The sequence below is a fragment of the Vigna unguiculata genome, chromosome 5 (genome assembly GCF_004118075.2).
Source record: "Vigna unguiculata cultivar IT97K-499-35 chromosome 5, ASM411807v1, whole genome shotgun sequence".
Lineage (NCBI taxonomy): Eukaryota > Viridiplantae > Streptophyta > Magnoliopsida > Fabales > Fabaceae > Vigna > Vigna unguiculata.
In genome coordinates this window covers 35618572-35641900 of record NC_040283.1, presented here as the reverse complement: position 1 = coordinate 35641900, position 23329 = coordinate 35618572, and the positions used below count along the sequence as shown (strand labels likewise).

At 30.4% G+C, this 23329-nt stretch overlaps 2 protein-coding genes across 3 annotated transcripts; both read right to left on the bottom strand.

Moving 5' to 3' along the window:
* Nucleotides 1-7495: 7495 nt before the first annotated feature.
* Nucleotides 7496-10428, bottom strand: LOC114183739 (mitochondrial protein pet191 homolog). 2 transcript variants are annotated; one of them, XR_003604506.1, is made up of 4 exons: nt 10172-10428; nt 9947-10051; nt 8677-8818; nt 7496-7800 (listed from the first exon to the last, which is right to left on the bottom strand). XR_003604506.1 is itself a non-coding variant. In XM_028070865.1 (3 exons), the coding sequence occupies exons 1-3, from the start codon at nt 10238-10240 to the stop codon at nt 8777-8779; spliced, it is 216 nt and encodes a 71-aa protein (XP_027926666.1). In that variant the 5' UTR covers nt 10241-10428; the 3' UTR covers nt 8366-8776. The 2 variants fall into 2 exon arrangements, 1 of the variants encoding a protein (XP_027926666.1); XM_028070865.1 differs by lacking the exon at nt 7496-7800 and having other exon boundaries at nt 8366-8818.
* A 6948-nt stretch (nt 10429-17376) lies between these two features.
* Nucleotides 17377-22122, bottom strand: LOC114185281 (tubby-like F-box protein 7). The gene is made up of 4 exons (XM_028072919.1): nt 21579-22122; nt 20691-20778; nt 19013-19142; nt 17377-18151 (listed from the first exon to the last, which is right to left on the bottom strand). Exons 1-4 carry the CDS (start codon nt 21891-21893, stop codon nt 17560-17562), a joined length of 1125 nt encoding a protein of 374 aa, XP_027928720.1. The 5' UTR covers nt 21894-22122; the 3' UTR covers nt 17377-17559.
* Nucleotides 22123-23329: the final 1207 nt, after the last annotated feature.

The following is a 23329-nucleotide window of genomic DNA, read 5'->3' as shown; positions in this document are numbered from 1 at the left end:
ACATAATAGCATCATATTCATCATCAATTATGTGTAATTACATCTTTGTTGTGGAGGTGTCGATAGTAATAAAAAGTGTGGAAATTGAATGCAAATTAAAGTAGAAAACTTTTCGATGAAGAACCTGAAAATCTAATGCGTTGGGTTATGTTAGACTTCGCTTACAAAGGATGTGGGTAGCCATAAATTTGGAAAGTAAAATGTGTATGTATAAGTGGAGCAAACTTTATCATATAAATTTGTTTTATAAAATTAAATTATATTTAAAGTCTATTTTTTTAGTATAATTTAAAAAGAAATTTTGAAATAAAATTATATTAAATCAATCTTACTACCACCAAGTGAAATGTTGAAAAAATATTAATATAAGCTTGTGACTAATTTGTCTTATACTAGATTCGGTGGTATTTTTCAAGATCAAACATACATGTCCACGACCTATTTTTATAGTCTCTGACTTTGAAAAAATATGTTTTTAATTCACAAAATTTATAAAAGTCAAATATCTAATAACCTTGATTATTTATGATGGCTCCAGATATTCTCATTGTATCATGACTTAACCAAATTTAATCAATATTCAATTTAACACGAGGGTTTCATGGTTCATCTTTATGGCTACCGATGTAGTGAATAATTTCATGTGTAAGAATTGTATTATCTTTTGTATCTTTTCATAAAATAAAACTTCTTTGAAATGTCCAATATCATTCAAATATACTCTAAGTTTAGCAAAAATCAGTACTGTCAATTAATAGGTCTAAAATTCTTCATAATATTTGATTTTTCCAATATTTTAGGATATATCTATTATGTTCCACAAATATACTCCAATAATATATCAATATTTTTTTTGTCAGGCTAGAAAAATTAAAATATTTTATGTTCATGATCACTCCTTGAACGTTTTCCAAAGTGATTGTGGCTAAATAGATTAAAAGGTATTTTGCAGTAGAAAATACCTTCTTGATTTCCTTCGAAATGTATTTTTTAATTAATTAATTTTGAATGGAATGTATTTCTGTATCTAAAAATATATTTTGAATTATAAAATCCATAATACATTAAAAAATAGAGATGCAAAAGTAACTTTTATCTTTTTATTATAATTTTAATTAAGAGTAATTTGGGATTTATGAGTTTTACTTTTTGAAATTCTCTAATTTTGTTTCTTTCTTTGAAAGATATTACTAAATTTATGTTTGTTAAACTGAAAAGGATACTCTTTCACAACTGAGAGAGCTTTTAATACTATACTACTTTTCTTGTTCCAAGCATTTGCATCACTTTCTTAGAGTTTTTAAGAATATATAACCCAAACATCTTGTGAGCAAAAAAGGTATTTCCCATTTTCTCAATAATTTTCCTATATCTAATAATGATGGAGCAACGATCTTAACAAATTTTAGTTACATTTTCAAGAAAATATCGTGTTAATTCTAGAGGACTAGAACTTTATTCAATATCTTGAAATACAATATCATCTAGTTGAAGCCTTTGGTCTACAAATTCATCTAGTTGTAGGAATTGATCCGATGTAACATGTTCATAGTCCTCCAATCTGAAAATTAGTCTCCACATACCTCTCATTAAAATCACATAATATCTTTCCTTAATGACAAATTTAGATTATCATAATATTGAGATATGATTATTATGATTATTTATTTTATTTTATTATTAATTAGGAGAAATATTTTTAATCTATTTATGGATATTATTTGATGAATATTTATAGTTACCGTAATTTTATCTTAATTTGAATAAGAGACGTTTATATAATATATATATATATATATATATATATATATATATATATATATATATATATATATATATATATATATATATATATATATATATAAAATATTAATGACGTGATGAATAAAGATGAATGAGTTTTGTTGTCGTAAAACTTATTACCAAAACTACTATACAAATATTTTTGAAGATTTGGATAGAGACAAGATATGATATATTTGGAATTGGTAATCCCCTTGCAAAATCAGCTAGAATCCAAAAACTTTGTCTTAATAATCTCACAAGCCTTAGACCGAAAGAATGTTAAAACAAGAGATTAAAAAAGATGTTAAATTCAACATTTACGTTGGTCTAGGTGTAACCGATGTAAGTTTACATTAAATTATAAGGGGTCCGTTCTTTTTCTTTTTATATTTACATCCACAGGTTTTCTCTTCATTCTCTACGGAAAAACACGCCAAAACGTTCTTTCGATTAGGGTTTCATCTTTGGAGACAAAATGATGGTGGTTTAGGAGTTTTTTTTAAGAAGTCTTTGACTTTAGTGATGGGCATCTCATGGAAAGTTCTTTTGTTCAATGGATTTCGTTTTGAGATTTATTTACTAAAGTTTCTATTGTTATTTGTGATTGAGACTACTTTTGGAGAACTCAGTCATGACTTTACATGAATGTTCCCTTTTTTTATTTGTATTGAGTATTTATCAAAATCGGACATTGGTTCTCATATTGGTTCATCTTTCAACAAATAAAAAAGTTTTGATGAAATGAGTTTTTTTTTAATGTGTTTTAATTTTATGTGTTGCATATCATGAGAATGACTTTTTATGAAGTTGAAAAAGAGTTAGTGATTAGCAAAGTCAAATTTGGGACAGGTTGGATCATTTAGAAGAACATTGAGTTTTACAGGTTTAAAGGTACTTAAATGAAGGATGAACTTTTGTTTCAATGCCCTTGAACTTATATAGATCAATTTTCTTTCAAAGTAGTCCATCTTAAGTTTGACTTCTCTGTTCACCAACTCTTCTTCAACTTAATCAAAACCCTTCGTTTGAGAAGAACATGTAAAACTGTAAAGTTCAAACAAGCTCATTTTGTAAAAGTTTTTTTTTTTTTACTGGATGCTTAACTTTTTACGTCAATTCTTGTAAGAAACTGACGTAAATTTACCTTGATTGTTAGTGGGGTTTGACATAAATTTATGTCGATCATTGGTAGGATTCAACATAAATTTAAGTCTTCGATTATGACATTAGGCCTTTGACAAATGTAAATAACCTAAAAATAATAGACATAAAAAAGTTTTTATTTTTTATGCTGGTGAGTTTCTAAAAGAGTAGCAATATCAAGTGTATATAAACACATTAACTTTTTAACATGTTTGTTTCTCTTGACATTAGTTTCCATATATATATATATATATATATATATATATATATATATATATATATATATATATATATATATATATATATATATATTCCAACTCAAAATATGCATATATTTCATCATTGTAATAAAAAACCTGATAAAATAAAATGTTAAATATCTTTTTGTCCCTATATTTGGATGCAAAATTGAAATTCATTTTTATTCCAAATTTTAATAAATTTTGGTCTCCAAACTTTAAAAATAAATAAATATAATACTTTTAATCCAATAATATTAACTTTTTTTAATATGTTAGAACGGTATTTTAGGTTAATATTTAAATTGCATGTTAAATAGTGTAAACAACTTAAATGTCAACCTAAAATACCATTTGACACCTAAAATAATCAACGTCATTAGGTTAAGAAAACTATACACATTTATTTTAAAATTTAAAGACCAAAATATTTTAAAATTTGAAATAAAGACGATAATGTGTTGTTAGATTTGTTGAAGATCATGTTCACAGTATTGTTTATTATTTCAATGGTATCAGCTATTTGCAACTTGGATTAGATTCATACTAGTTTGGTCACTTTTCTCAAGGTCAACAATGTGTTAATGGTTTTTATATTAACTTCAAGCAATTTAGCAATAAAAATACTAAGGGTAAACAATGCACTTTCGTTATATAAATAGTAAATCGTATATACACCAAGGTTTAATCAATTTAGTAGTTAATGACAGAGAGCTCTAAAAGTTATTATCGAATTATATAAAACATAATCTAGGGACTACCATTAATAACATACTAGCGTAAACACATGCGCTATCGCTATCGTGCTTGTGTGTACGTATTTTTTTATATATGCATGATATTATATTAGTTGACGATTTTTATAAAAAACTTGTAAACATAGCAGTTAATTTTCAAAAATTTAATAAATAATTATATTTTAAAGAATAAAATTGAAATTTTGAAATAAAGATACAAAAGAGAAATAACGGTCAATTTTTAAAAATTTAATAAATAATTAAAATTCTCTTTAAATAATTTAAAAAGATAAAATTGAAATTTTGAAACGTGGACAAAATAAATCTCCTTTATATAGTTATAAATTCTCTAATTCAGCATTGGTCTTAATCATGTCAAACCTGAAAATACAAAAAAAAACTTCAGCTAATTTTACTTCTGGTTATAGTATTTTTAAAATAAATATTAAATATATTTTTAATTTCTTAATTCATCGCTCAATTCTTCATACGAATCATTATTCAAAATCAGAAAAAAAAATTCCTTTTTGTGAAAAAGTCTATTTTTGTTTTCATCAATATTTTAAAAGTTGATAAATTTTGTGAATACATAAAATATATTTTTTATTTTCCTTCACGTTGATAAATATGAAAAAAAATTCTGAAATTTCATTTTTTATTATGTTTTCAAATTCATACTTCTGTGGCTTATAATTGAAAATAATATTTATAAGAGATTTTTGTAACATATCTTTGTTGTATATTTTTTCATTCATTAAAATTAGTTTATTTTTAAAATTTTGACTCAATTTAATATCTAAAATATTTAAATGTATGAATTTATTTTTTTTAATCAAATTTTATAAAATTTAATTAACTTTTCTTTTTTCATATTTTATGATATACGAGTTGTTTACATCATTTAATATATTTTTATTTTAATATTAACTAAAAAACACATTTAAAATATTAAATAAAATTTATAAAATTTGATTAAAAAAATTAAATTTATACATTTTTAAAAATAGAAAACTAAATTGATTCAAAATTAAAAAAGTATCCACAGTAACGACACGTATAATTAACCTTCTCTAAATATAAATACATAATTATTAAAATATATCAGAGCACAAGAACAAACGTTAATTCAATTTCATCATTGGTTGAGAATTTTAACAAAATTCTACAAGGACCTTCACTTCTGAACTTGTCTCACCATTATTAATTTCTTATCTATTGATCCAATCAAATCAAACTAATAAATTATTCATGCCAAAGTTGTGGAAGCTTGTAGTAGCCAGTACATGATATTAATTTGATAACGGAGCTTTAAATAATGAGTCAGTTTATTGGTATTGTTCTTTAAAAAGTATTTTTAACGAAATAAACACAATTCTATTATTTATTTGTTTATCTAATCTGGTTAATTTGAAATAAGCAGTTTTTAATTTATTTTAGTAAACAAATCCTGAGATTCTTAAATAACTTCAAGAAATAATTTAATTCAGAAACACTTATTTCAAGTTTAACAAAAGAACAACTATTTAATCCAAGATTTTGGGATTTCTTTGTACTTTTTCGGAGTTCTTTAAATTATAATGAATCTGTTTTTTTTTTAAAGTGTTCCAGGGCATTTAAAAAAATAATTAAGTTCGGTTAATTATTTTCAAAATATTTTTTGATATCAAGTTAAATTTTAAATATATTAGATGTTACATCGTTATTTAAAGAAAGATAAGTTTTTCTATATATTTACAAAAATATAAATAAAAGTAAAAGTGTAAGATTTCATCTAATAGAAAATTTTAATAAATAAAACATCAAATATTATAATAAAATAGATCATGCAGACATAAAGTATATAAGAATTTAACCATTACTATCATTCCAAAATATACTAAAAACAAACATACCACGGACACAGAACAATGCCATAAACACGTCTTTCAACATAAAACAAGTTAGCAAAAGATCGTTCAACAGAACAAAAAATTACATAAGACCAATAAAAGTCTTCACATTTGCTCACACCAACATAGGTAATCATTGCAAAATGGAAAACACAAAAATAAAGAAGGGTAAGGAGAAAATAATTTTAATAGATAAATAAATAGATTGAGCAAAAAGTTATTGAGCACAAACAACAAGTGATAACAACCCATAGAAGATCCTCTAACTCAATTATCTGAATACATGTAATAAGGTCGGATTCACTGGTTGCTTGCACTTGTGGTGACATCTACTGCTATGTAAAACCATTGCCAATGGGATGACAGCAGGAGGTCGTAGTCTCTGACAGGATAATGGACTAACCTTGTGTGTAATAGGGTGAAACTCATTGGCAATAACTTTACCGAACAATATATGCCATTGGCAATAACTCCACAAAGTAGTAAATGTCACCACAAGTACAAGCAACCAGTGAATCTGACTTTATTACATGTATTCGGATAATTGAGTTAGCGGATAATTGAGTTAGAGGATCTTCTATTGGTTGCTATTACATGTTGTTTGTGCTGAATAACTTGTTTGCTCATGATCTATTTATTTATCTATTAAAATTATTTTCACTAGCTTACCCTTATTTATCTTTGTGTTTGGTTCCTTGTTATGTTTTCCTTTTTATAAGGATCACCTATATTGGTGTGAGCAAATGTGAAGACTCATGGTGATCATCAAGATAGTAGAGATTAGGGATGACAAAAATACCTGTGCCCGTGGATATCCGCAGATAAAATCCACGACGGATAGTTATTATCCGCGGATATTTATTACTTGCAGGTAGCAAGTATTTTAATACCCGCTTATAAACGGATCGAATACAGGTATCATACTATCCGTACCCGCAGATACCCATTACCCACAAAAAAAATAAAAATAAAATTTAATTCAAATTTAATTTTTATAATTTTATATTAAAAAATTCATAAAATATATATTTTTTTTAACATTTGCAAGTAGAGTATCCACAGGTACCCGCGGGTTTTAAAAACATCCACAAGTATTTTTTAAACGAATATCCGACAGGTAAATGGACAAGTAACGGACAAATTTTTTTTAGGCGGGTCAGGTTGCGAATAGACACTATCCATGCCCAACCCGACCTGTTGCCATCCTTAGTAGAGATGCTGCTGTTTAGACTAGACTTATCGGTTATTTCTCTTTTGAGTATCTTTTAAAGAATTGGTCTTATGTAATTTCTTGCTTTGTTAAACGATCTTCTACCAATTTGTTTTATGTTGTAAAACATGTTTATGTGTCCATGGTACTTCTGCTTTTAGTATATTTTAGGATGATAGTAATGGTTAAATTCCAATATACTTTATGTCGCATTCTATTATAATATTTGATGTTTGATTTATTAGAATTTTCTATTAAATAGATGTCACACTTTAATTAATATTTTATTTAGTTGTTCATACTTTTAAGCCAGTTTTTTTTTTTTATGATATTAAATCACAGTTGATTTACAATCTTAAATTTTTTTGTTATATCAACTAATTCTAATAAAAACTATTATAAAATTCAAATTTTAAATTTATGACTAAAAATGTCTTTAAAGATAAAAGGTCCCACAAAAAGAAAACACTAAAATAAAGAACTACCCATTCCTTAGGAACAATTATAATTTATAAATAAGCATATCCACACTACAATAGGAGAAACGATAAAACTACTAACTCCTATTAACTAAGTAATGGCATCACAATGAAAACCATTTTTATTTATCATAAAACTCAATAAATATTACGTTGTTATTTTATTTGTTTAGTACTACTGCATATAACACAATAAAATTAAATTTAAAACAATGAAGAACAAAATTGAAAGTTGATAAAGAAAAAGTGGACTGACAAATTGAAGCACCAACAGTCAATAGCCCCCTCTTTTTCTGACAGCTAAATCTGTCTTCCTCTCTGTATTGAGAAAGGAAGTGTTCAGGAGTCAAGTAGAGGTAAAGAAGAGAGACCATATTGTGTATAAAAAATGAAGATGCATGGATTATGACAAACAAATCTTGGAACTATAACTTGAACATCAAATGGATTCAATGCAGTCATATTTTCACACACTCAAACTCAACAAACTCAGAACCATTGAATCAAAAATTGGATGCCATAAACCTTGCATGTGTTTCAAGTTGTTCGATGTAGATGTAAATGAAATATGCGCAGAGCAATCTTTCATCAGATACAACTGAATTCATCGCAAGTCAAGTCCAAATTCTGTGTTGAATTTTTGACAATGTTCCTCTACTAAGTCTTCAAAATACACTGATGTTGGTATATTAAAAATATATTTTAAACATCAAAATCAGTTTTCATCAATGTATTTTGAATACTCAATAGAGGAACATCACCAAAAACTCAGCATAGAATCCAAATTCTTGCAAGTCCAACTTCTCTACTTGCCTTTTGATATTGTCTCTCAGGTATGTGTCCAAATTACACTCATTTTGATAAATTAAAAATACCTGTAATATGTTTTAAAATATCAAAATCAATATAACTTGGAGGCACAGTAGAGACACTACTGATCCAAATTCAATGTTGAACTGTGAATGAGTGAATGCAAAGAATCCAAAGCACATCCTACTTTAGGAACTATCGTAAGATGAAGGGAAGACTATCATTCAATAGTGTAGGTAAATGTACATGCACTGCTGTGTTAATACTAGATAGAGTTTATTTTAATGATCTCTCTAAAAGCCAAATTATTGCAGTCATGCAGATGTGTTGCAACCATGCCATTAAATCAAGCAATTAATAAGGCCTTCAACTTCTGTGATTCACCTTCATATTTTACTTGTTTTGACCTCATCTTGAGCAAAAAATTGAAAGAACCTGAACTGGACAGAACAAATACAGAGTTTTCCAATGGATGATGGGGTCATTAATAGCCTTTGTTCCCACGAATCCTAGCTCTCATGTCAACCTGATAAGAGTGCCAAAACAATAGCTGTTTACTCTTTAGTACAATACTGAAGCTTACACATGAACATAAAATTATTCATCATCATCCCAATCTACTATTTACATCATTTGCAAGTTGCAATGAAGATGCCCAAATGGATCTGAGTTAATTGTTATAACTTGTTGAAAACCAATTTTATCAGAAGTATGAAGGCCTTAATAAATACATAATGAACTTAAAGCATGAGAGGATTATCACTAACAAATACACTTGTTCTTAAGAACAAACTTGTTGAATTCCTTTCCCAAATAGAATAACACCTGGTCGGTTATTACTTACTACTAGTGTAAAAAATCAACACCAGACATGTACAGTCACCTAAGTAATAATGTTTTAAAATCATCAGGCATGTAAAGAATATGCTGACATTTCAAGATTGTCCATGGAGTCATGCAAAAGATCATAAACAGACATAAGATAGACATTATCCTATAGACTGGTATTGCCAGCTTAAAAATGGAAGGATACGAAAACAGACACCCTTTAATATAAAAAAAAAAATGGAAGAATAAAAATTACAAAGAAGAACCTAAAATTATGCTGAAACCCTATAGATCATATTATGAATGAAACCATGTGAACATTCACACAGCAAGTTAAAAGCCCCATGCTCGCAACTACTCAAAACTTTCTTACTTGAGGGAACATCATTAAGCAAGAATACAGCAACTAGTCATAAAGAGGATTTCAGAAAATTCTCTTGCCTACCAGAGAGAAATTTGGATGAGTAAATTACATCACAGGCATATGCCCACAAAAAATATCCACACAATAGCAACACCTAGAATTTAAATATGGGTCCAAAACATAACGGTCTTTGGGGTTCCCATGATGTGACAACATTTGTTTGCAATTTTCAGCGATATCAAGGATAGTAACGAATCCTAAACCATGACTGCAACTTAAAACCTTGGCAACACCCAATCATGAAATATTCAACAATAATTTCAAATTTTGTGAAACACAATTCATAGCTTCACTCAAGATAAATCTAGCACTAGAGCAAAACAATTGCTTAGAAAAAACATCCCAAAAAAATGGCATCTTTATGCATTTGAAATCAGTATTACACAGAAGGAACCCACTTGCCTGGCCTCTCTTGCAATTGAAATAGGTTTCCCTGAGTCCCACACACTCACTGGGTATACAAGGACTCTTCTCTCCAACACATTCCCGAAATGATCTCTTCTCAACCTATTCTCAAATACACATCACAAATATTCATCATCACAACATTCAAGATTAATCATTCTTTCACAAATCACACAACCTTTTCTAAATCCAACAAAGTCATTCAAATCATCAAAACCGAACCTTAATACAATCAGATTCACTTAGACACTTGACTAGCTCCGCGGCCAACCCTTTGCACGACTTGGACATCGTCCCTCACCAACTTCTCTTAGCAGAAGAAAAGTACACCAAAGTTTGAATTTTGAGGATTTAAAGCGACAAAGGTTATACCTTGCACCACTCTTTTTCTCGCAGAATAAACGATCTTTCCTCCATCTTCATTTCTAAGAAGAGATTCCCGAAAAAACCCAGATGATACTTTTTTTTTTAATTTATTTATTGGGCTTAGGGTTCGTGCCATATAAAAGGCCCGATTGTAGTCAGAAACAGATCGGGAGAAGAATATGCAGATCCCATTTCAGAATTTGATTTTTTTGAATTAAATATTTTTAATTATAATTTAAATTTAAATATTTTTATAATTTTATTGCAAGTAATTTTAATTTTTTAAAATAAATTTTTAATATATATAGTTATTTTCATATAGAAGAATAGCTAAATTTAGAAAAAAAAGATTAAATTTAAAGAAAAAAAAGTCACTGAAATTAATAAAATAATTATTTTATTTCAAAAGAAATATTTAAAAAGTAAAACTGAAAACAAAATTGTCTGATACTTGTCTTTTCTAAGGAATAATCAAAAGAATAGAAGTTTAATTTCTTAATCAAGAATTTTTTGACATGGGCTAATATTTGTCCTTTTTTTATTGGATACATACACAATAAAAAATCAAATGAAGCACTATTTTTGTGTATATCAGTAAAGAGCATTCTGCTTTTAATTTTTTAAATAGTGCTCATAATATCCAATTAGTGATCTAAATTCTAAATTTTAAAATTTTTGGTGGGTCTTCTCTGGTGAGCAGTAGTTTTAGTTTTGACAGAAGTAAAATATTCGAACTATATGTGAAAATAAAATAAAACAATGAATCTTATCTTGGACCTTGTTGTCATATTCATTGTTGTTTTCTGAATCCTTAGTTCGATAATCCTAATTATTAGTGTTGGCAAATTTGTTACTTTTATATCTCTTACAAACAAAGTGGTATTGAATTTTTGCATGTTTTATGAAGCATATTATTTGGATGGGGAATATTGGAATTATATAATTTAATTTTAATTCAATTATTTAAAAATAAATAATTTCAAATTTTATTAAATTGTATTCTATTTCTCCCGTACAAATTAAAATTGAGGTTTTTGATATTGAATAATGAAAATATCACTCATGTCTCATTCCTTGCAAACAGTACATACACTGTATTTGCATGCAAACTTGTGTTGTGCAAACATACTTCAATTCAACTCTTCTTTTTTTTTTCTGGAAATCCACAGACGAACCATAGCAGTTCAGTTTATTTCTCCCTTTCATGTCAGCAGCACCCAATGAAAAAAATTCACTATATCATTATTTCACGAAAACATACATACCTACAAATTAAGGTTATTAATTTTAATTATGATTTGACACTTGAATTATGAAAACTTGACCATCACACAACCTTGAATTTTAAAAGTAATGATGTTAGAACATACGACAAATGTAATTTACGATCAATAAGTGACGGATCTTGATCAATATTATTAGGAAGATAAAATAATACATTTAAAATTTATATATTTAATTATTATTACTAATATAATAAAAATAAATATATAATTTTGTATAACGAAAACTAAAAGAAAAACTCACACTGGCTTTCATTGTATTATTATAGTTTATAATGTTATTAATGTACATAAATTGATTCAACAAGTCTTCACAAACTTTCATTACATTATTATGCGGTGAGGAAGGACTATCTCCAATGTGGTTGAGAAATGCACATTTTTTTCTTGCATTAACATTTTTCCATGCTCTAAAACCTTGTTTAGTAAATACATCTGACCCAGGACGACCATCTAGCTTTGAATTAAATAGATAACATGTCAAACAATAAGCTCTATCATTAGTCGGGGAATACTCTAGCCATGAAAGAAAAATTTTAAACAAATTAGATTGAAATCTCTTTGGATGTTTTTCCTATAAGGATAGTTTTCAAGTTGTATTTCATATGGACCCCATTTTAAATAAGTTCTACTAATTTCATCTCTTTGACTCATTGGATATTCTCATATCTAAAGAAGTTGTTCTGGATCACGTTCCAAAGAATTAATATGAAACTTCTCACCTATAGTTCTTTTAACCTTAAGAAAGGGCTCTCTAATTGAAGATTGGATCATCAGTATCATGCTTCAGAATATCTGAAGAAGTTGAATTTGTCCTGTTTTCACCTTCACGGGTAGCTTCCCTTTATCATTTAAAAAAAAATGAATCTATTCTTTTATTCTTCATCAATATAACTATTTAAAAAAAATAAGACTAAAATATAATTTATCATAATCTAATAAAAAATTGAGAGACTAAAAACTAAAGGAAAAATCGATGATAATCAAACCATAATTAAAATCCAATTATAGAAAAACACACAGTACAATATTTTTTCTTCTATATTCATAAAATAAAAAATTAATATACAAGATCCTCATGAAATAAATTAATAAAATAATATTTCACTATCAAGTGAAACAAGAGATAATTACTTTCTTTTCTTTTTCAAGAATGGAAGAGAACACATAAGAAATGAGAGCAAAGAAAATATATCTTTTTCTCTTCAAGAACAAAAGAAAGCAATTATAAACATTATATGTTGTACTTTATAAAAAAATTAATATAATTATTATTAATTTTTAATATATTACCTATAACAAAAAAAATCAAAATTTTTAGAGGGGCCATGGCCCCCTAGTCTCCACTATGCTATGCCACTGTAGCCAACTGTCAATTCTAAAAGAAACGTGAATATATGTTTACAGGTGAAGATCAATGATGTGATGTAAGGAAGAGGGAGATGATGAATTTGTGTGAATTTGAGAGTAAATTATGTATTTTTTTTTAAGAGATGTAGAAGTGATTGCAAGTAGATTTGGAAGTAAATTTTATGAAAGTTTGTAATGAATTTCATTAATGTAATAGATTAAAAAATGTTTTAGTAGAAGTATTTGTTAGATTACCATTTTGTCCTTATGTAATAAGTAGTATAAATTGATATTTGCATGAGTACATTTATTTTGTTAATTTTTTTAATCACTAAAATTGAAAAAATAATTATAAAAATTAAAAAAATAATATATATTTTTCATAGTATATTGTAATCAATGTTGTGAAACAATTGTGAAATGCATTTTGCCTTTAAAATTAACAATGTTATAGAACATTATTGTAGAATTCATGTCATTTGAGGAGCAACAATATTATAAGTGACAATGAAATATATTAAAAAGTTTGATGTAATGAAATATAATTAATGTGCCTGGAATTTAAACAAACGAAAGAGTGTTACCATACAATTATGGGAGTATAATGTTCTTAATCCTCTATTTTATGAAGAATTAAGTTAACATTAAAATTTACTTTTGCCATTTGTCTGTTGACATTAAGAGTCAAATTGGATAAATTTTCTTCTATTCGCTGAACACGTCCTTGCATATCTTCCATTCCTTACATTTTGTTTTGCAAGTCTTGCACCCTATCCCACACTTGACATACCATATGAGAATTTGAGTGGAAGGGAGGTTCTTCAAAATTACCACCAGAGTGATCAACTCCTACATCATGGTCGTCATGCAAAGGATTTTATGGTTGTGCTTGCCTTTCATCATCATTAACTACACGATCATGCTACCATACACCGTCAACATTAACAATATTCAATCCCTTCAAAGAACTCATCGAAAAATGTTGTCTCTTCCCGATATTTTGTTCTTGCATCGAGAAAAACATCTACTCCACTGTATAGCATAATTTGGGCGACGAAAGAGGAGTGTCACTGGCCTTGCACTTAGCCGCTCACATAGGTTAATAAATGCCTCTAGTCCTATATGAATAATGTCACAACATCAATTAATATGTACCAAGTAAGACATCAACTACTCTCTGCGACGATCTTTGTCCGATACAAATTCCCTACCAATATTGCTATGATTCGAATATATATTCAATATATTCAACACATGTGTAACAATGCATAACATTGTTATTGCGGCTAGTGATGTACGAATTTGTAATTGTCGGTGTAAATGTGTGACTATATTGAAGTCCACACCCACAACATCATCGACTACATCATCACCATCCAAATAGGAAAATTCTAATTTTTCTTCCATGTATATGACCTTTAACAAACACTTTTACCTCCAAGTAATACATATAATTATCAACCATTAAAAACTTCATATTTTAAAACACTTCAAATAAATTCAAATTATGAAAATTAAAATATTTCAGCGAATAATAGCATCAACAATTAAGCATGACATTTATCCATAAATAAAACATGACATCTATCCATAAATAAAACATATCATTTATCCATAAATAACACAAATAACACATTTCAAAATGAACATACTTTTGATCACTTCTAAAGACTTGAAACAAATTCCACGAATGTCCAACACCTACACTAACCAACACATATTACAATCTTCAAATCAAGATAAAAAAAGAGCTTCTTCTAATTACCACAAACTAACCTCCAGCACCTTCGTGCATCTTAACACTTGAGAATAAACACAACTAGACCACCTACACAAACACATAAACTGAGATCCATGAACTAACAAGTTGAGCACCACCACAAGACAAACACAACACACAATACCTACACCAACAAATACAAATCAGAAACTCCAAATCAGAAAGAACCCCTCCTCCAGGATCCAATAACTAACCTCTACCATCTTCGCTACTTCACAAAGAGAACACCTCTACATCAACCACACTCCATACTTATTCACCACCTCACAAACTCATCTACACCTGCAAGTAAAGATCAAAATGAGGTCAAAAACCATACGTCCAAGACGTCCTCAACCCATCAACACATGCAAGACCACCTCATGAAGCCCCATGCACTAGCATCCTCCACCACCTCCTGCAAACAAAACAAAACAGCGTTCAACCACCAAGCAGATCAATTCTAACATATAAAGTTTGGATCTAGTGTAGTTGGGATTGGATCTGCACACGTTGGGTATAATCCTCTCCCTTTAACGCATACAGATTCGTTCCAAGTGATATGGAATCAGATCCTTTCTCTTTCACACACACATAGATCCTTCCAAGTGATGTGGGATTGGATCCTCTCTTTTAATGCACACACATATTCGTTCCAAGTGATGTGGGATCAGATCCCTTCTCACACCATGCATGGATTGATTCCAACAGGATCGGGTGCATTCACTCACATCATGCCCTGGATTAGTTCCAACTATGGTAGGATCAAATCCATTCTTTACTGGATTATTCTACACCTCACTGAATCTACACCAACTTAGTTATTTCCTATTTACAAAGCTCAACCCCATTTCAAAACTCAGAAACAACGACTAAATGCATGATGATACTCCCTGATTCAGCACAAGGTCTTCTCTATGCACTTCACATTTCATTATATAGCCACACACACAAATAGTACAAAATCTTGAAACTAACCTGAAATGGTAGCACAAGACCATTGTCTCTATTAATGCCAAAAAACAAAACTGACTTATCTCCCTCTTACAACTTATACACTCCAAATAACATATACCAACCTATCTAACTTATTCGGTTCGTATTTAATGACTTTTTTCAGTCAATGAAATTCAAATAGCGTGTATGGTCACTTGGGTCAGGGATCTTATGCTTATTCCATACAGTATAGCCAATATTGTTGCTCAACACTATAAATTACATTTCATGCTACATAACTAAATGCACGTGAAAAAAGCATGAGAGGGGTAAAATTGCTTCTTCCATACAGTATATGCAGTATTGTTGCTCAACGCTAAAAATTACGTTTCATGCTACATAACTACATGCATGTAAAAAAAGCATGAGAGGAGTAAATTTGTATTTAATAAATTAATCATCTCACATCATCTCCCAATATGCGAGGTGCTAAAAATGATATATTCCGCTAATAAGTACATTCACTCGACCTTGATTAACTACGAACGAACTAAACATCACTTAGTAATTCATTTTATCATTTTCTTTCAACCTCAAACAAACTAAGTGTAAGTAAAATGAAAACAGTAAGATTATTTTCTTCCTGTTATCCTGTTTCAAAACCTAATATATTCAACAACAAAAAAATCCAAGCAAATTTTTGGATATAGCATAATCAAAATCTGTTTATAAAAAATTAATAAAATCAATCAACCACATTTAATGTTATTTTTTTTTATTATCTGATATATAGAGAAAGAATCATTCGAAATGATAGAACATTATGTGACCATAAATAATTATTAATGAGAAAAGATGAAGTAGCTAATGAAAGAAGGTGAGCATTCACCAACCGAAGCAGTATAATGGAATGACCTTGCAATCAAATCAGAAGACAGCAAATCTGCGAGCAGCTACCTAAGAAATTGAATCCGACAAAATATTTGCTTCTGAGATATTTTGATAAATGAATTTTCTTCATTAAATGGTGGGACCTGACTTTTCAATCACTTTTCACTTAAGCAAAGGGAATGGCCCCTCTTGGAAAAAAAGGTTACCAGAAGAGAATAAATGGTACATGGACGATTCACACACATCATTTATGCCACAACCAACCCATTATCCATTCTCATTCATAAAGCAGACCATGTTGCTTCACCTTCAATCATCACACTTTTCTGCACAAACCTAAGTCATCTTGTCTACAGTCTTTTCTTCCCAACTTAACATTTTTTTTAAAAAACAAATCTATGTAAATTTGAATGCAACAGACATTATAAATACTTTATTTAATGTAGTTTGAATATAAAGTCATTTTTACCATTAAACAATATAAAATAACTACATTATTTATACAAGACTCAAATGAAACATCTTTTCTGTCTAGAACAATCCACATGCTATTTAACTTTATTGCTGGTCCAGAAAAATCCACACCTAAGCACAAGGTACCGGATACCACGAAGAAGAAATAAAGCTTTATGATTAATAGAACGTGTATGACATCGGTGTGACGTGTATTTGTAAACAACAGAAATTAAATATTGAAATGCCACCTTATTTGGTCTAATCTGTTTTACCAGAAAAATAGAATCACAATCTGAGTGCGTGGTCCTTAAGCAAAAGAAACTGAACTTAGAAAAGTTGCATAAAATGCTTAGACTAACGTGAATTAAAATAAAATTTATGGAGCATAGGCGTGAATAGGGTAATATATTGATTATGGAAGATGTCATGTCCTATTGATGATATAACATTTACAACAACAAGCTTCCTGCAATCAAATTTGTAGACTGAAAGCCGAGTAAAAAATAACTATTCACTTCCAACCAACATTCATTTCCACTGAATAAATAAGCAGTGACACCAAAATTATATTACTCACAAGCAAGTTTAGTGCCAAAGCTAGTTAAGCAAATAGCAAAAGCCTGGAAAGCAGATAAGGGCTGCCTATAATCCATGGTGAAAGTATCATCCCCTACTTTACCAAACTGGAGAAGAACTGTTTCCTCATCCCCTTTCCCTCCTGGTTGGCTTTGGTCCACTGTTGCAACCAGCTGAAAGTTTTTCACCGAGGCCACTGTCACACGACCATGGAAATTCAAGCACCAGCATTGCAAATGCTCATGCCACCTGGGAGCTTTATTCTTCAAGATTGTGTGGCCCGAAGCAAAGTGTTCTTTATCGTGCATCTTGTGGCCATCAAGAGATGTGCTATCTGAAGTTTCACCTGTAGGTTTCACAGGAGTCATGGGAGACTTCAAAGAGCAAACCATTCTCCTTGGCCCTCTTGATTTCAACAGGTTGAACTTGTAGGACACCTGCCCCACCTCAAAGTTACCAGCAGGGACCTGGGGGCTTATCTGCTTGCTGGCAAACCGCCGACTGGCCCTGCCACTTGATGGTTTTGCACCACTATGGGGTGGCTGGCTGTCATAAATTGTGAAGTTCGTGCCAAGAAAATCCGAGCTGTGAAAAAAATTCAGTAACAACTAGTCATTAGTAGAGAAACTTGAGAAGCATCAAAAGAATTGACCAAAATCAACATTGAATGGTTTTGGTTTATGAGGACTGGGAAGGTTTAAATGATTAGTATAATTCAGCGCAAGATACAAACATATATCAAAATACTGGAATACAAGACAAAAAAACTGTAAATCAAGACCAACCACAATAGTTCCAAATTTCTCAACCAGTTTCTCTGGATGCCTTTTCCTAAAGTCACCAGTGCAGTTTTTATCTTAAAAAAAAGCAGCACAATCAACCTATCTGTACCCCTAATTATGAAACAAAATGGTATTGAGTTGAATGACAGTCAAACAGAAGCATATAGAACTGTTTTCTCTTTCTGGCACATGCCAAGGTGTGATTTATAGCGGCAGTCTGTACATTTTTATTTCCTTCAAAAGTTTGAGAGTATTTTATTTTTGAACAGGAGATTTGGCAGTAGATGCAAGGATGCAAATCAAACAGGTCTCTATGCACAAACATATAAAAAAAAAGGCAATAAAAAAGGTTCATTCCTTAACTTGCTTTTTAGATACAGCTTGGTAATGGTAAAACACAAACAGGAACTCATTTGACAGTTTCATGATTGAATCAGAAACAAATTCTAGTTCTCACGAATTCAATCACAAACGAGAAACAAAAGAGGTTAAATTGCACAGCATATGCAGTTCTAAGCTAAAGCATTTTGAAAACAATAACGAATGTGTCCATAATTAAAGGCAAAGAATGGCAGTAACTTAAAAATACTAGATGTCTAAACTTCACCATTCAACTAAAACAAAGGAGAAAAAGGTTTTTTTATCTCTTAGGATAGAGTGTTACCTTAATTTTCCAACATAAGCATTGCTTCCTTGCGATAAATCATCAGCATCGAGAGAAATTATATACTCGGTATGGGTACCACACCTATATCTCCTAGCTGCAAGCAGAAACTTCCCTTTATCTGTGAATGCTGGGGAGAAACGAGAAACAAAAAGAGGCATAAATCTCACGCACATCAAATAAAACTTAAAAGAGATCAGTGCATTATCAAGATTATATTTAACATACTAATGAGAAAGATAATACTCATACACTAGTGGCTAAAATCAACTACTATCCAAAATACATTGATTCATTACAACACTTCAAAAATCATAATATTATGTTTACTAACGTTTCAAAAAGTTTCAGATTACTCAACCAATTCAAGTTTCCAAATTTCAGCTCCAACAAACACATTTTTACAGTAAACAACGTGGGTACCATTTATTGGCCAATATATTCTATTTAGTTTCACCCCATAAATGCTCCAACAAGAGATTGTCCATTATATTACATGTGTGAGGTGAAAGGAAAAAGCAAAGCATAATAAATCTAATCAATTGCAGTCCTGTATCTCAATCAACCATGTCCACATTGTCCTGTAGACCTCTCAACATACCTCTACCTAAGCAATGTCAAATATAAGTAAATAAAAAAGAACATTAATTTCAGGACCTGCACATTATTATGAAATGAATTATTTACCGGATTAACAAAATAAGAATAATTTGAAGTTGTTATCCTAAGAAAAACCAAACACATTACATGTAAGAAATGTAAGATGCTCTAGGACCACAGTGAAACTTGATGGAATTAATCAACTCTGGAAAACATGATTTACTGGAAAAACTAATATATCTATCTTCAAATGTAACTGCTAAGTACCAAAGCACTTGTGGAATCCACCCTCCACAGCTAGTTATTAAGGGGGGTACCAAGCACCCAAATGCTTCAGCGATAATCACATGCTACTCAATGTGGGATATAGGCACCACCATAATACCCAAGTTCCTATCAATAACAACATCTGTACACAAGCTTCTTTATGTAATTCCTTCTCTTCCATTACTAAAGGTCCCTTCGTGAAAAATAAAGCATCCCAAGCTGCTTTTAATAAATGTACATTTCCCACATTGTCTTTCAACAAACAGACCACGAGTAATAGATCCTTTCCTCTTAGGAAAACCTCCGATTATTGTTCAAATACAAAGCACACCGTTTAAATAAGTCAACTCCATTTTGGTTGTCACATTTCTTATTTTTTGTAATCAAACAACTCAAAATGAATAAATTGCACAAGGAAGGTTATTAAAATTGAGTAAAGCTAATCATCTTGGACCAGGTCCGGTCAACTAAGTGGCCATAATTATGCAGTTTGACAAATATTTACATTAACATTTATTAGCAAAACTTGCAGTCATCTTACATGTTGACAAACTACATAGCCATTTCAACTTGTGGGGCTTTGAAGCACAAAAGCAAAGCATGCCTTAGTCAAACAAGAAAAGCTTGATGTTATGCTAGATAACAAGACGGTGCCCAGATCTAGTCTATTCACATATTGTCAACGCTCTACCCCATATGAAGAATTAAAGAGTACAGGAAATCATTCAATTCCAGCCCTAATTAATTTTCATCAACCTCTAAAGCAACCACACAAAAAATAAACCTGTTTACCAATACAATACTTACTTACATGGTGTTAGAGCAAGATATAGATAAAACGTTGAGGTTTTCTTGTTCCGCTTTATAAGACACTGGTGGGGAACCTCACGTGGTCCGGGCTGCAAGTCATCAACACACAACAAAAATGTCAAATTCCAAACCTCCCTGATTCCCGTATTCAATACAAAATAAACCTTCAATGATGATAAATAAAATAACTCTTCGAAATTACAAATTACTATCTTTTACTGAGGTAAGCAATGAAGCGAAAACATCAGATATTTCAGCAAATGTTAGACAGTGACCAAAGTGCTGAAATACATCATCCAAACGAATGATTCTTATCCACTAAAAGTTAGATGAAACTCCCCCACCTAACCACCCCATTTCTGAAAGGCCAACATGGATCCATATTCCCAATTCACCCATCTTATCCACTCTCACAAGATAAAGCTGCAACTAATAACACCCACTTACTCAAACATTAATTACCTATTCACACGCCAGCACCCTTTCTATCAAACCACTGCAGTTTCTCTCGCAGCCAGAGGGCACCAATTCGAATATCAGATACTAACCAAGTGTTTCCATATCTTAGACAAACAAAATTCCCAAATCCTGCCGATCCCTAAATCATAATTCCCAAATTCACCACTCATTAACAAAACATTCACAACCCAAAATTGAATGACCCAATGATCTTACAAAACAACCAAACCACAAATGCTAAAAATATATCAAATTAAAGAAATTAACCGGTAAAAAACCATCAAAAGAAATACGACAAAGCATTCATCATTTTATTCTGGGCACAAACAAACAAAATCCCAACCGGGAAATTTCAAAATTAAGAGAATGCTTCGTGCCCAGAAATTAAAATACAAAAAAGAACTGATCTTTTGAAGAGGGAACCTCGAACCTGTTTAAGACACGAAGGGAAAGTGATTTTTCCGGTGTGCAAAGGCTCACGCACGACCTCACGCGTGATGTCGCGCCAGCGCTTGCACACGCAAGCGCACGACACTACGTTCTGGCGGTTTGGCCACTGCTCGTCGGCGGCGTCGACGCGGCGCACGATCTCGCAGAGGATCTCCGGCAGCATATTCGACCACCCATCTTCGTGCGCGTTTTCAAGCCCGTTTCCGGTTACCCCGCCCTCGACGGTCCCCACCGCCGGCGCCTCCTTGAACGATCTCGAGAACTTGCGGGAGCGAAAGACCTTTCTCAGCGACATAGCTAGCGACGACGATGGGTCCGCGAGTTAGGGCTCATAAGACGAAAATGTAGAGAGAGAAAGTAAAAACAGAGAAAGAAAAGAAAATACAGAGAGAGAAAGGCGTGTGTGTTTGTTCGTTTTACGGAGAGAAGGTAACGAGTGAGAGAAAAGAGTGGGGCGAAGGTTGATCTTAAAGTGACCCGCAGTTGAGGGGAGTATGTGAGAGAGAGGTGAAGGTGCACCGAATGACCGGCGGGTGAGGGTAGGGGGAGTGGGTTGAAAAGTGATTTGATGAATTGAATGGGTTGTGATTTGACTTGGTCTATGCTCTATTTATCCCTTTTTTTTCTTTTTTTTTCTTTTTCGGGATAATTTTCTTTGTTTTATTGACTAGGCATACAACTTGTCACCATGTTGTAATTGCAAATTACACACTTTTTATTTTTTTCCTTTTTACTTCTTCTTGTTTCTCCTTTTACAAACAATATCTTCTGTTTTGTTCACTTGTAGTAATTCAGTTTTTTCTGATAATCTTTTGAATTAATTAATTATTAATTATTTGTCAGATACATTAAAGGAGGCATTCTCCTTAAAATAGATCGGTGTGTGTTTGCTTATCTTCTGGAAACAGATTTTAGTCTACGTAAATAAAGGTTAGTTAATACACAAATTAAAAATATTGGGTTCCACAACATAAGAGATTAATTAAATTTTACAAAGAAAAATGTAAGAAAAGTGCATTTTATATATACTGTGTAGAAGGGATACATCAGTGTTCAAAAAATTATAATTTAATCAATAGAAATTCGAAAACACTCAATTAGAGAATTAAAATACAAAATTTAAAATCACTTTCTTTTCAAGAAATAAAAAGAATACAAAAATAAGATAAAAGAAAAAGACCGAAAATCTTATATTTATTTTATTATTCCGACATTTGGACAACAATTTAGTGAGATTGGTTTGTTGTCGTACTCATATCACACATATTTAATGGGAAAAAAAAATCAGTATTTCGATAAATGCAAACTTCTTAAAAATCCTACTTAGAATACAAATTATACATATAGAAACATATTATAAGAAACATTAAATATATGGATACAAAAAATCAACATGAATATGGATAAATTTAACCTAATATGATGAATTATCCAAAAAAAATAAAAACAAAACTTGTAAAGTACTATTTTTCAATGTCTTTTATGGAAAATCTCCGGTTAAAGGTTTATAAGAAAAAAACACATTATTCTAATATTGGAGAGTACATGAAGAATAATAAAAATGAGTAAGATTGATTTGTAAATGTACAATCATATATTTTTCTAAAAAAGGTTACGTATAAGTTGTTTAAAAACATTCTCTATTGATTGTAATAAGTGATAATAGATTATTTTGTTCTTGAATCTTAAAAATATACAAATAATATAATCATTTATTTATAGTTAAATTTT